General features: G+C 39.4%; 1 protein-coding gene across 1 annotated transcript in view; it reads right to left on the reverse strand.

Moving 5' to 3' along the window:
* Positions 1 to 12,480, reverse strand: part of CEBPZ (CCAAT enhancer binding protein zeta) — a 23,397-nt gene extending 10,917 nt beyond the window's left edge. Inside the window, exons 1-4 of the mRNA XM_052648689.1 lie at positions 12,325 to 12,480; positions 8,680 to 10,169; positions 3,573 to 3,804; positions 2,652 to 2,841 (exon numbers count right to left, since the gene is read on the reverse strand). Coding sequence (XP_052504649.1) covers positions 2,652 to 2,841; positions 3,573 to 3,804; positions 8,680 to 10,169; positions 12,325 to 12,480 — 2,068 coding nt within the window. The remainder of the gene's footprint in view (positions 1 to 2,651; positions 2,842 to 3,572; positions 3,805 to 8,679; positions 10,170 to 12,324) is intronic.
* Positions 12,481 to 12,575: the final 95 nt, after the last annotated feature.

Below are 12,575 nucleotides of genomic sequence, written 5' to 3' on the forward strand. Positions count from 1 at the left end.
GCCCACCAGAACTGGTACCTAAGGTAGCATCTGCTTTTGAATAAACCAGGCAGCATGTTGATCCCACTACTAAAAGCTCCCCTTCCCATTTCTTTTAGGTCAATTAGATCCTAAGTGTTAAGATGACAAAGGACCTGAAGATGAAACAGGTCTGAATTCTTTTGGAACTTTACAGTGCAGTGAATGCTGCTAAGTCACTTCAGTCGTGTCCGACTGTGTGTGACCCCATAGACGGCAGCCCACCAGGCTCCCCCGCCCCTGGGATTCTCCAGGCAAGAACACTGGAGTGGGTTGCCATTTCCTTCTCCAATGCATGAAAGTGAAAAGTCAAAGTGAAGTCGCTCAGTCATGTCCGACTCTTCGCGATCTCACGGACTGCAGCCCACCAGGCTCCCCCGCCCCTGGGATTCTCCAGGCAAGAACACTGGAGTGGGTTGCCATTTCCTTCTCCAAAGCATGAAAGTGAAAAGTGAAAGTGAAGTTGCTCAGTCATGTCCGATTCTTAGCAACCCCATGGGCTGCAGCCCACCAGGCTCCTCTGTCCATGGGATTTTCCAGGCAAGAGTACTGGAGTGGGGTGCCATTGCCTTCTCCAGTGCAGTGAATATTCGTCATTAATTTATGCCTAGAAGTCAGTCTCACTTGGAACAGGTGTCGTACTATCTTCTTCATGTTTTCAGCAACTCTGCATTACAAAACTTACAACAAGGAACCTTGAGAACACAGAAGGAACTGTCTGCTTCACAACGCACATACTCATCTTCCTTCTAAAGGATTATTCCCCGGTTAGCCCTCTGATGGATTCTTTAAAAAACAACTTTCCTGGTGGCTACCATACTTTTCTTGTACACTTTACAGGCTAACTAAGGTTCAGACAGGTGAACTACTCTGACCAAGAGTTCCACAAATTTGAAGAAATAGGTCTGGCAACTTTTTAAAATATGTATTTTAATTGAAGGATAATTACGTTACAATCTTGTGGTGGTTTTTGTTACACATTGACAAATCAGCCACGGGTGCACGTGCCCCCACGCACATGTGTTCATGCACATGCTGAACCCCCCTCCCAATCCCATCCCTCTGGGTTGTCCCAGAGCACTGGCTTTGAGTACCCTGTTTCATGCATCAAACTTGTACTGGTCATCTATTTTACATATGGTAATATACATGTTTCAATGCTATTCTCTCAAATCATCCCACCCTTGCCTTCTCCCACGTAGTCCAAAAGTCTGTTCTTCATATCTGTGTCTCTTTTGCTGCTTTGCATACAGGGTCATCGTTAGCATCTTTCTAAATTCCATATATGTGTGTTAATACACTGTATTGGTGTTTCTCTATCTGACTTCTGTCACTCTGTATAATAGGCTTCAGTTTCACCCACCTCATTAGAACTGAGTCAAATGTGTTCTTTTTTATAGCTGAGTTAATACTCCATTGTTAATACTTCCTTATCCATTCATTTGCCGATGGACATCTAGGTTGCTTCCATGTCCTAGCTATTGTAAACAGTGGCACCTTCCTTGATCCTCAAGGCTAGTGTGTTTTTCTTTTAGCCTTAAATGAAGAGGCTGCATTTCTACAATTTCTTTTGGCTCTAATATTCTATTAATAGATTCAATTCAATTGATGTGTGTATGGAACTCCTAAGTTTCTATTTGAGTTGGCCAAAAGGTTCCTTCCACCTTTTCTGCAACATTTCATGGAAAAACTCAAATGAACTTTTTGGTCAACCCAATATACCAAAGAGTTTTCAATTCTCAAACATTTCTTTAAGGAACTACAGAGGGTAAATATGATGCTCAAACAAAATAACCACAAGTTTTATACTTCATGTGTGTGTTAGTCGCTCAGTCGTGTCCAATTCTTTGCGACCCCATGAACTGTAGCCTGCCGGGCTCCTTTGTCCATGGGACTCTCCAGGCAAGAATACTGGAGTGGGTTGCCATTTCTTTCTCCAATTATACTTCATAATATGTAACAAATACTGTTGTTTATAAGTCAAACTTTTGTATACACATGTCTTTTTTTCATATATGTTCCATGTAGGAAGCCTTTACATGTACAGATAAAGATCAAGAAACTAAACTCGTTCAAACGTATAAACTGACTACATTTACAGCTGAAGAAAGAGAGATCTATTGTGCATTTAACATGACCACAGTTTTCTCACTAAATCTTCACAACTCTAAAAGGTATTTGCTTTAATTTCTAAGATTTAAATTATTTAAAAACGTGTACTTATTATCTGTGGTTTAGATGCTAAGTTGTGTCTGACTCCTGCAACCCTATGGACTGTAGTCTGCCAGGCTCCTCTTTCTATGGGATTCTCCAGGCAAGAATACTAGGGTGGGTTGCCATTTCCTTCTCCAGGGGATCTCCCCAACTCAGGAATCAAACCTGGGTCTCCTGCATTGCAGGCAGATTCATTACTGAGTAAGCTACTTATCAACTGTAGTACGATTCATAAGTAAATCAATGATTCATTATGTTAAAAATTTAAGTTCTAAGACCTAAATATACCTGGTGATGAGAGCTCCCATCTAAAAGAAAACAATATTGAGAACTTCTAAAGTACATAATATTAATTTCTATTAAGATCAAAAGGGAATCCAAAGATTCAAGAGAAAACTTTAAAGATTTTAGCAACTCACCTTTTAAGTTATCAAAGTGCACCCAAGAAGCAGACTCTACCTTTTTGGTTCCCACATGACTTTCAGACTCAGTTTCTTCCGTCTCAACTTTTTTCACGGTATCTGTTTCTGTTTCTTTATCTACATCAGTGAATTTTTCTGCTTCTTCATCATCTGCTATGTCAATAAAATTTTCTTCCTCATCAGACTCCTAAAAAAATGGTTTAATGAATCTGGTTTAATCAACTGGAAGTCCATATTCAATTATGTGAGGTGGTTTTGAAGAAGACTCACTTATTGCAATTCTGATGAAACATGAAAGTTCCAAAAATGAAATTTAAATGAGAGGAGACCATATTCTTATTGCTAAATGGAATAAAGCTTTGAATCAGGAATCCATGAAACTTTGAAAGCATTCAGCCCTCAAATAAATTTTTGACTTGTTATAATTAAACAACTTATAAGGCAGGTGATATTATGTCCATTTCACAACTGAGGAGACAGGTTTAAGAGATCTGCTAGTTCTAAACCTTCCATGCTGCTGTTGTTCAGTGGCTAAGTCCTGTCCAACTCTCTGCAACCCCACTGACTGCAGCATGCCAAGCTTCCCTGTCCTTCATTATCTCCCAGAGCTTGGTCAAACTCATGTCCATTGAGTCAGTGAGGCAATCTAACCATCTTATCCTCTGTTGCCCCCTTCTCCTCCTGCCATCCATCTTTCACAGCATCACAGAATCCCACTTTATGGTAGTTTATTACCAGTAAAGGGTCAAGCAATATGCCCACCGAGCTGACTTCACACCAGGGACTAAAATCCAGGTCAGTCTGATTCCAGGACTCACATGCTCCAAGGAACTGAGTATGTTACTGTCATCAAAGCAAAGAAAAATACCAAATATAGTTCAGAACCCACTGGATTTAAAAAGCAGTTGTAAAGTATACCAGATGATCATCCAGTTGACTTCTTAAACCTGGTTTTGCTTTGAGGATCTCAGATACAAGATACAAAGCTCCACATATAAATGGTGGCATCTGTTCACAAGTGACTTGAAGTAACCTCTTCACAAAAGCCTTCACCCTCCGCAACACGATGTCAGCTTTCAGAGACTTGTAGACAAGGTTAAGAAACATGGCTTGCTTAGAACACAACATCAACCCCGGATCCAGCATCTTCCTGCAAAACAGAAACAAGAGCACATGTTTATTCATAAAACATTCCCAAACCCAGCAACTAATAAATATCATCTTAGGGATAGCCTTCCCACTTATTCTAGAAGAAGAGATCATTTCTGTCCTAAGAAGTAAGATGGAAGTGAATAACCAGAACAGGAAGAATGATGATAGTACCAGAGGGAAAAAAATCCACAGGAGGAGGAAACTTTTTTGGCGTTTCTTTTCTCTTTTCCAAATGGTTTTCCATTCTCTAGACCAACAGGGCACCTCCCTAACAGTATAACTTTCATATAGATACAGATCTGTTCATGGAAGGCTAATCCAAAACCAAACAATGAAAACTGCCCTTTGAAAGCAGTGGACTAGACCAGGGTTCTTATCCTTGCATCACTACTGACCAGCTGGGTGACCGAGGCTGCCTCCACACGGTTCGGGTGAAGACCATATATGCGTAGTGGAAAACTGAACTGCATGACTCCCTTTGAATGTACTAACTGTATAACTCCTTGCTATACACACTATTCTCTGCCCAGAATGCTCTTCTCCAACTGTCTGCACATTCATAGATTCCTTCATTATTCCTGGTCCCATGTTTATGTTCTTTATAGTTTAACACGTTTTGTTGCCTTTCTTTTTACCCCTCAAAGTCCAATGAAACAGGGACTGTGCCTGTTATTCACTGCTGTAACCCTAGTGCCTTGCACTTAATAAGCACTAGAATGCTGAATGAACAAATGGTTCATGATATGGTAAGTGGATGTTCAATATACCTTGTAACCGCAGATTGCTCAGTCTCTCACTAGGAATACAATCCAATGTTAGACAACTCATTTTTGCCAGAAAACAAGCACCTTCTTTATCCACAGCTGAAATCTAATGTTTAATTTCTAACTATTAATTTTACTATCGCCTTCTGATGCAACACAAGTAAGAAGAGCAAAAATAAACCAGTGGGACCACATCAAACACTTCTTCACAACAAACGAAACCATCAACAAAGTGAAAAGGCAACCTATGGAATGGGAGGAAATATTTACAAACCATGTAACTGATAAAGCAGTAGTGTTAGTTGCTCAGTTCAGTTCAGTTCAGTTGCTCAGTCGTGCCCAACTCTTTGCAACCCCATGGACTATAGTCTGCCAGGCTCCTCTGTCTATGGGATTCTCCAGGCAAGAATACTGGAGTGGATTGCCATTCCCTTCTCCAGAGGATCGTCGAGACTCAGGGATCAAACCCAGGGCTCTGCATTGCAGGCCGATTCATTACCATCTGAGCTACCACGATGATCCAATCTCTGATAAAGGGTTAATATAAAAAAACATGTAAGGAACCTCATATAATTTAACAGCAAAAATCTCCCAAAAAATCCAACTAAAAAATGGGCAAAGGATCTGAATAGACATTTTTCCAAAGAAGAAATACAAATGGCCGAAAGGTACATGAAACAGGTGCTCACCACCACTAACCATCAGGGTAATCAAAACCACATTGAGATACCAACTCACACTGTTACGATGGCTATTATAAAAAAGGCAAGAGATAACACTGAAAAGGACATGGAAAAAATGGAATCCATATACACTGGTGGTAGGAATATAAATTGGCACAACCATTATGGAAAGCCATAAGGCAGATCCTCATCAAATTAAAAACAGAATTACCATATAACCCAGCAACTCCGTTTCTGGGCATATACCAAAGGAAATGAAATCGTCTGTCAAGGGATATCTGCACTCCCACATTCACTGTTATTCACAACAGCTGAAGTATGGAAACAACCTGTGTGTGTGTTAGCAGATGAATGGATGAAGATGTGTTATATACACACAATGGATTATTATTCAGCCATGAGAAAGAAGGAAGTCCCACTTGTGACATGTATAAACCTGGAGAGCATTATGCCTAATGAAGTAAGTCAGAAAGGCAACTACTCTGATTTCATGGATAAATAGAATCTTAAAAAAACAAAATATCAAATTCATAGAAAACAGAGAAAAGACTGGTAGCTGCCAGTGGTAGTGGGTGGGGAGTAGGGAATAGGGAGATGTTGGTCAAAGGGTGTAAACATCCAGCTTCATGGTGAATATTTAATGATACCTTACTGTAGACTTCAAATTTGCCTAGAATAGATCTTTAGCACTCTAACCCCTCCAAGGAGTAACTATGTAACTACATGAAGTAATGGAGGTGTTAATGAACTTGAAGATGGTAAACATCACAATGTATACATGTATCAAATCTTCACTTGGTGCTTTAAACATACAATTTTATGGGTCAATAAATTGGTTACACAACAAAGTAACCTAAGTATACTTCTACAGCCTTTCAAATACTTGACCCTTTACTATAGCTATTATTTGTCCTTCCTGGCGCCACCCCCGCCCCCCCCATCTCTCTTTGCAGGCTGCTGAACTATTATCTCATGTAACTTTTAAATTCTCTTTTTATCCTGTTTGTTGAATCCTAGAGCTGCTCCAATTGGTCTGGACCCCCAGATATTAGAAAACCCAGAATAAACACAGTCCTCCAGATATCCACTCCAAAAGCAGAATCATCACTTTTGTTCTAAGCACTTTTATTTTTTTAATTAACACTACAAAAGAAAACATTTAACCTTGTGAAGCATATTTTCGTATTCTTCACCTATCTAGTTTTCCCCATTTTGTCAGCTCCACAATTCTAGTACCTATTGGTGATATTCTGAGATAGTCAATGTTATTCAAATAATTTTTTATTTTGGCTGTACCACATGGCATGTGGGTACTTGCCTGACCGGGAATGGAACCTGGGGCCCCCTGAGTGGAAGTTCAGAGTCCTATCACTGGACTGCCTGAGAATTCCCCAAATAAACTTTGATATTCCACTTTTTTCTCACTTTAATTTTTCAACACTTCCATCCATTCTGCCACTCATTTTTAATATGTTCCATTACACATCAATAGAAACATTTGAGAATTTACACAGATGTGTTTCCACCATTTGACAGAGAGTATGTTACTGAAGGTTTTGATAAATTACGTTTTTGTAAACCAAATTATTTCATTTCTTTTATCCCTCAATTAATAGCAGGAAATTTTTATTTCAAGTATTTTTAATAAAATCAAGAGAAAATAAATACTTTAAAAAACCTTAAAAGGCCTTTGAAGTAATCCATCTGTGAGATCTCTTGGCAAGCAATAATTTGAAGAGTTGAAGAATGCACTCCTCAGACATGTTAGACCCCTGTGTTGAATGCATTCCTCAGACTTTAGACCCCTGTGTTCAACACTGAGATGTTAAATTGATATTAGAAAAATGTCTTCCAATAGATTTCAAACTTTCCAAAAACTAGAAATTCTTATGACCCTCAAAAGTTGCTAAAGAACCTAGCCCTGAAACTTCTACACTTTCAGCCTTGGAAGTCCTTCCAAACTAAAAAATTAAGGATTACTTAAATTTTTTTAAAAATTTTTCATTTTTGGCTGTGCCTCATGGCTTACAGGATCCTAATTCTCCAACCAGAGGTTGAACTTGGGCCACAGCAGTGAAAGTGCTAAGATGAAACCACTGGACCACCAGGGAATTACGGCTAGAGTACTTAGTCTCTTGAGAATTGTGGAAAGAATTTTGAGTGTTTTTTTAAATCTATCAGCCCAATCAGTACCATGAAACACCATGAACTCCAAGTCACTAAGCCTGGATCTGCCACCTAAGTTGACCTCATGCTGTCTGTGTGACCTTGCACAAATTATTGCACCTCAGACTTGAGAGCTCGTAAACGGATTAAATTGAAGAATTGTAAATGGGTAATAACGATAGCAGCCAGCACTTACAGAGCACTGAACCATGTGCTGGGCTGTGTTAAAAGCACAGCATACACTGACAATTACTTGGGTTTACAAATACATGAACTCACTATGGCTGATTCATGTTGACATTTGGCAGAAACCAATACTATCCTGTAAAGCAATTAGCCTTCAATTAAAAAATAAATTAATTAAAAAGTATATTAACTCATTAATCTTATTAAAACCTCAGTTCTATCACTGTTTAGCTGTGTAGCTGTGGCGAAGTTTCATAATCTTCATTAAAAACCCTATGGGATAGGTGCTTTCCTTTTCATTTTACAGACAAATGAAAGCACAGTACAATGGGATCAATCATGTTTACCAATAGGGTTTAATGAAAATTAAAGCAATTTGTCCTTTGGATAAACTATAGGACTCAAATCTAGGCTTAGATCTAAGATATTAACCACTATATTATTGCAAGCTGTTATGTATGTAAAATTAGAAAAATGAATTAGAAATACATAGTTTGTTGTACTTCAACAGTTGCCAAGTACACAAACTTCAAAGTATCTGCCCTGAATGGGTGCATTGCAGGACAGTTGCAAATTCAGTAATTCTAGTACCAAAATCGTAATACTCATATTTTAAAAAATATTCCAAAACCGCAATGCTCCTCCTCAACCTTCCTATGTAAAATCTTTGTTTACCATTTATTTGTCTTCCCCAACATGAATGAAAGTGTTTTAGAGGTGGGAAATTTGTTTACTGTGCTATATCCTGCATTCTTGAATAGTACCCAGCACATAGCTGACACTCAAAAAATTCTTGTTGAATGAACAACTAAATGGCAGTGTGAAGGACAGGAGGAAAGAAATACAGGATCAAGGATGAGGACTTCTCAAAACAAAAAAATAATAAATGATATATACAAAGCATATTAATATAGATGCCCAACAGGGAACTAAAGATTAAGTGACTCAAAAGCTGGTGAAGAGCAAGTTACTGAGGGGTGCCAAAAACCCTACTTTCTTTCTACTGCCCCCCAGACAGGCACTGCAGTATACCACATTATTTCTCATTCACGTATTACAATGCTAAGTACTTACCGATATAATGCTGCATAATATCGATCTGATATTGTCTGCTGAGAATTCATGACTTGGAAGAGTAACATTAAAGCCTGCACACTGGTATTAAAATTCACAACATGCAGCACTCTGAAAAGCGTATCAACCTGCTCCCTCACTTTGTCATCGCCAGTCTGGGCATAGGGGTATGCCCTATTCACTCCTGTTAAAAGGGCACTGAGCATTTTTGATTGAATATCTTTTTTCTTGACGCAAGTCCGAAAAAAACAAAAATAAAGAGTTATTAATTTGTTAGCTAGTTCACTTTCTTCATGAGAGAGGACCATTTGATTTAAAAAGCAAATTGCATAATACTGGGCTTTGGAGCTGATATTTGAGCGGAACAGCAGTCTCTCTACTTCACCACACACAACTCCTTTCATGTTGGGATGTTTACAAAGCAGTGTCTCCAAGAGATGGGAGGCTTTGGTGGCTATTCTGTTCTGAGGATCTCCCAGTTTATTTACCACCTGCACAAGAAAGGCCTTTTCTTCCTCAGGTTTGTTACAAAGAAGCTCGTGAGCCACCATGAGGGCTCGAGTTTTGGTGGGTACTAATGAATCATGACTTAAAGTTTCTAAGACTTGCACAAATTCAGCCACTAAGTGTTTCAGCTGGTGTTCAAAATACCATAATATGAGTCTTCTGTCTCTGGAGTCCCTGTTGCCACTGGACAACTGCTCTAGTTTGTTGAAAGGATGCTGGCTGAAAACCCGTAGCTTTCGATTATCTGGCAAAAGGTCTGTAATGAGTAACTCTTTGAAAGTATCCAAAGCCATGAGGCACTGCTGTTTGCTGCCCTTCTTTTTAACAAGGTTCACGAGAGTTTCCACAAACTGGAGTGTGTGAATAGCATCATCCTGAATTAGAAGAATCATGGCTGCCATTCTGTCACCTAGAGTCCCTGATGATACAATCGCCTTCATCCAGGCAGAAGAGGCTCCCTTTTGGTTATTTGTCTTATTTTTGAATAAATTGATTTCATGTTCATACAGCTTCTGAGCCAAGGCTTTGTACTTAGACACAACATCCCGAGGCTGGGGTTCCAAACAATATTCATTGCTATACTCCAGATCATACCATTTGCCGCCAGACTTAAGTAACAATGTCTGTCTCTCAAAAAATTCAAAGATGTCCTGTTGCTTATCTTTCTTTGCTTTTGTTATGGCACTGTTGTTCTCATCAGAATGCTGTTCTGGCCTCTTCTTATTTTTCACCTTACTTTCACTTTCTGCTGCTTTTTGCTTTTTACTATCTACTTTAGATACTCTTGCTTCCTTCTTGCTGGCATCTTCTTTTTTAGCTGGTTGATCTTCTTTAATTAAGAAAGCTTTTGTGTACTTGGCCAGACTAAGATTCTGAATAAATGTTTCCAGTTCACCTTGCTGAAGATCATCAATTGTTCCTTTTTTGCCTCCATCCACAACTTCCTCATTCTCATCCAAAGAAGCCAACATAAGATAATCTTGCTGCATAGAAACATATGAAAAGTTAAAAATAAATTACAAATCTAACAGTTTAATTAAAACTTCAAAAGTTAATGATATTTATATTGCTGAAATCAATTATCCATGAAATTGAGTTATCTTAGTATTGCCTGGGCTCCCTTCCACACCCAAAGTACTTGATAAAGCAAAGATTTAAGTGCAAAGGGAATTCTCTGGCAGTCCAGTGGTTAGGACTCTGTGCTTTCACTGCCTTGGGCTAAGGTTCAAACCCTGGTCAGGGAACTAAGACCCTGCAGGTCAAGTGGCACAGCCAAAAAAAAAAACAAAATTAAATGTGAAAAACAAAACCATAGAGTAAAACAGGAGAAAACACAACATTAAAAAAAAAAAAAAAGTAGGGAAAAATTCTAAATATGACATAAAACTCAGGTCCCATATGGAAAGAATGGATAAATTTACCATTCTCTCATACACACAAAACATATACAAAAATCAGAAGATAAGTTGGAAAAAAAGAGTAACTGGCAACTCATATCAAAGTAATCTGGCTTAATATTTAACATAAAAGTTCCTATGCATCAGTTAAGGAAGTGACAATCCAACAGAAAGATATGCAAGTATATAAACAAAAAAGAGGTTCCTTAAAAAAATGAAAAGATGCCTAACCTCACGCACATTTAAAGAAGTCCAAATTAAAATCACAATGAAATATCCGTTTTTAAACACGTCAGACAAGCATAGATGATACTAAGACAGGTGGTGCTGGGGAGAGGTAGAAGGAAAACAAGCACTTTCCCATATGGTCTATGGAACTTCTTTATGTAAAGCAATTTGCCAACTTCAATCAAAATACCTGACATATTGACTCAGCAGTTCCATTTCTATAAGTTTAGGTGTATATACCTCCACTTACTAATGGGGGGAAAGATATACATATTCAAGGCTATTTACCGAAGCATTATTTAAAATAGGAAAAGACTGACAAATATTCGCAATAAATGGCTGGTTAGATAAATTAAGATAATGATTTATGCTGACATAAAACCAATGACAGAACTTTATATACTGATATGGAAGCATCTCTGAAACAGTAGGAAAAAGATCTAAAATGGTATAGATATACTATACCTTTTGTATAAAAAATAACACATGCAGGGGTGTGTGTATTTGTTTGAAAGACACTAAATGATTGCTTCCTGAAGAAGAAACTGCATGGCTGGAGATTAAAGTGAGAAAGAAGACCTTTCATTATGCACTTCCTCCTGTAAAATGCAACCCAAGTGGCAGACCAAACTGTCAGTCTGCCCAGGAAAACTGCATTTCTCCTGCCTCTAATCGCTGACCCCACTCCGCCCCCTCCCACACTGCCCAGAAAAGTCTACCTTCAAAACAATTATACAAAGCCAAACTGTCACATACTTACTCCAAATCTTCTAAAGGTTTCCCATAAAATGGGAGCATAATTCCACCCTCTTATGTCTCTGCCCTCATCTCTTACCGCTCTTCTCTCACCTCACTTGACCTCAGCTGCACTCTTCTACTGTTCCTGGGACAACAAAACCAAAGGGCTCACTCCTTTCTTCCCTCCAGTTTTCTGCTCAAACACCTCAGCGGTGGATTCCCCAGTCACCTAAGTTAAAACTGTAACGCCCTTTCCCACTCATCATCCTTCCTCGTTTTAGCTTTCGTCATACTCAGCGTTTGATGTACTGTGTATTCCAAAGTTTGGTTACTGTTTCATTAATATGTAAATTCCAAGAGCGCAGAAAGATTCTTGAGCGTAAAGTGAGCACGTGTGTGTACTGAAGTTAAAATTCTAACACCAGTGGGATCCCAAACACGGATGTCAAGAGGTCGGAACAACAAACAGTCCTCTCCGATCTGATGGAGTGCCATTTATATACTACTACGTCAATAAAAACAAAAGATCACCTACATTTTAAGAAAAGACACGGCAAAAAAAAGTTCAATGCTAAACAACATTTTTCTTGCAATATTACGGGAAAGTGCAGGAAACGCACAGAGTACATTTCGAAGCTGGAGTCTGAGTCTGCGACGCCCTCCCGCTCCGCAGCTCAGGGACTGCTGGGCCACTTGACCCGCCACTCGCGAAACAATTCCACTCGCGACCCCTCCACGCGCCTGTCTCCTTTCTTTGGGAGCCCGAGGCCATTACCTTGGTGCCTCCGAGCCGCAACACTTCCTGAAGGGAGAACGCATCCTCGGTTTCATCGTTATCATCCTCTTCGTCTTCGTCCGAATCTTCTAGCCCTTTCTCCGGGCCCCAGGGCCACTTGGCATGGAACTCCAAAGGTTTCTCGGCTGCCGCCATAGCAAGCGAAGCACGCGCGCAAGACCCCTTGCTTTCTTCCGCTAGGCCGAGTGACGTACTTCCTGTAGGGGGCGTGGCCCTCACAGGAAACAGGC

This window comes from Budorcas taxicolor, chromosome 11 (genome assembly GCF_023091745.1).
Source record: "Budorcas taxicolor isolate Tak-1 chromosome 11, Takin1.1, whole genome shotgun sequence".
NCBI lineage: Eukaryota > Metazoa > Chordata > Mammalia > Artiodactyla > Bovidae > Budorcas > Budorcas taxicolor.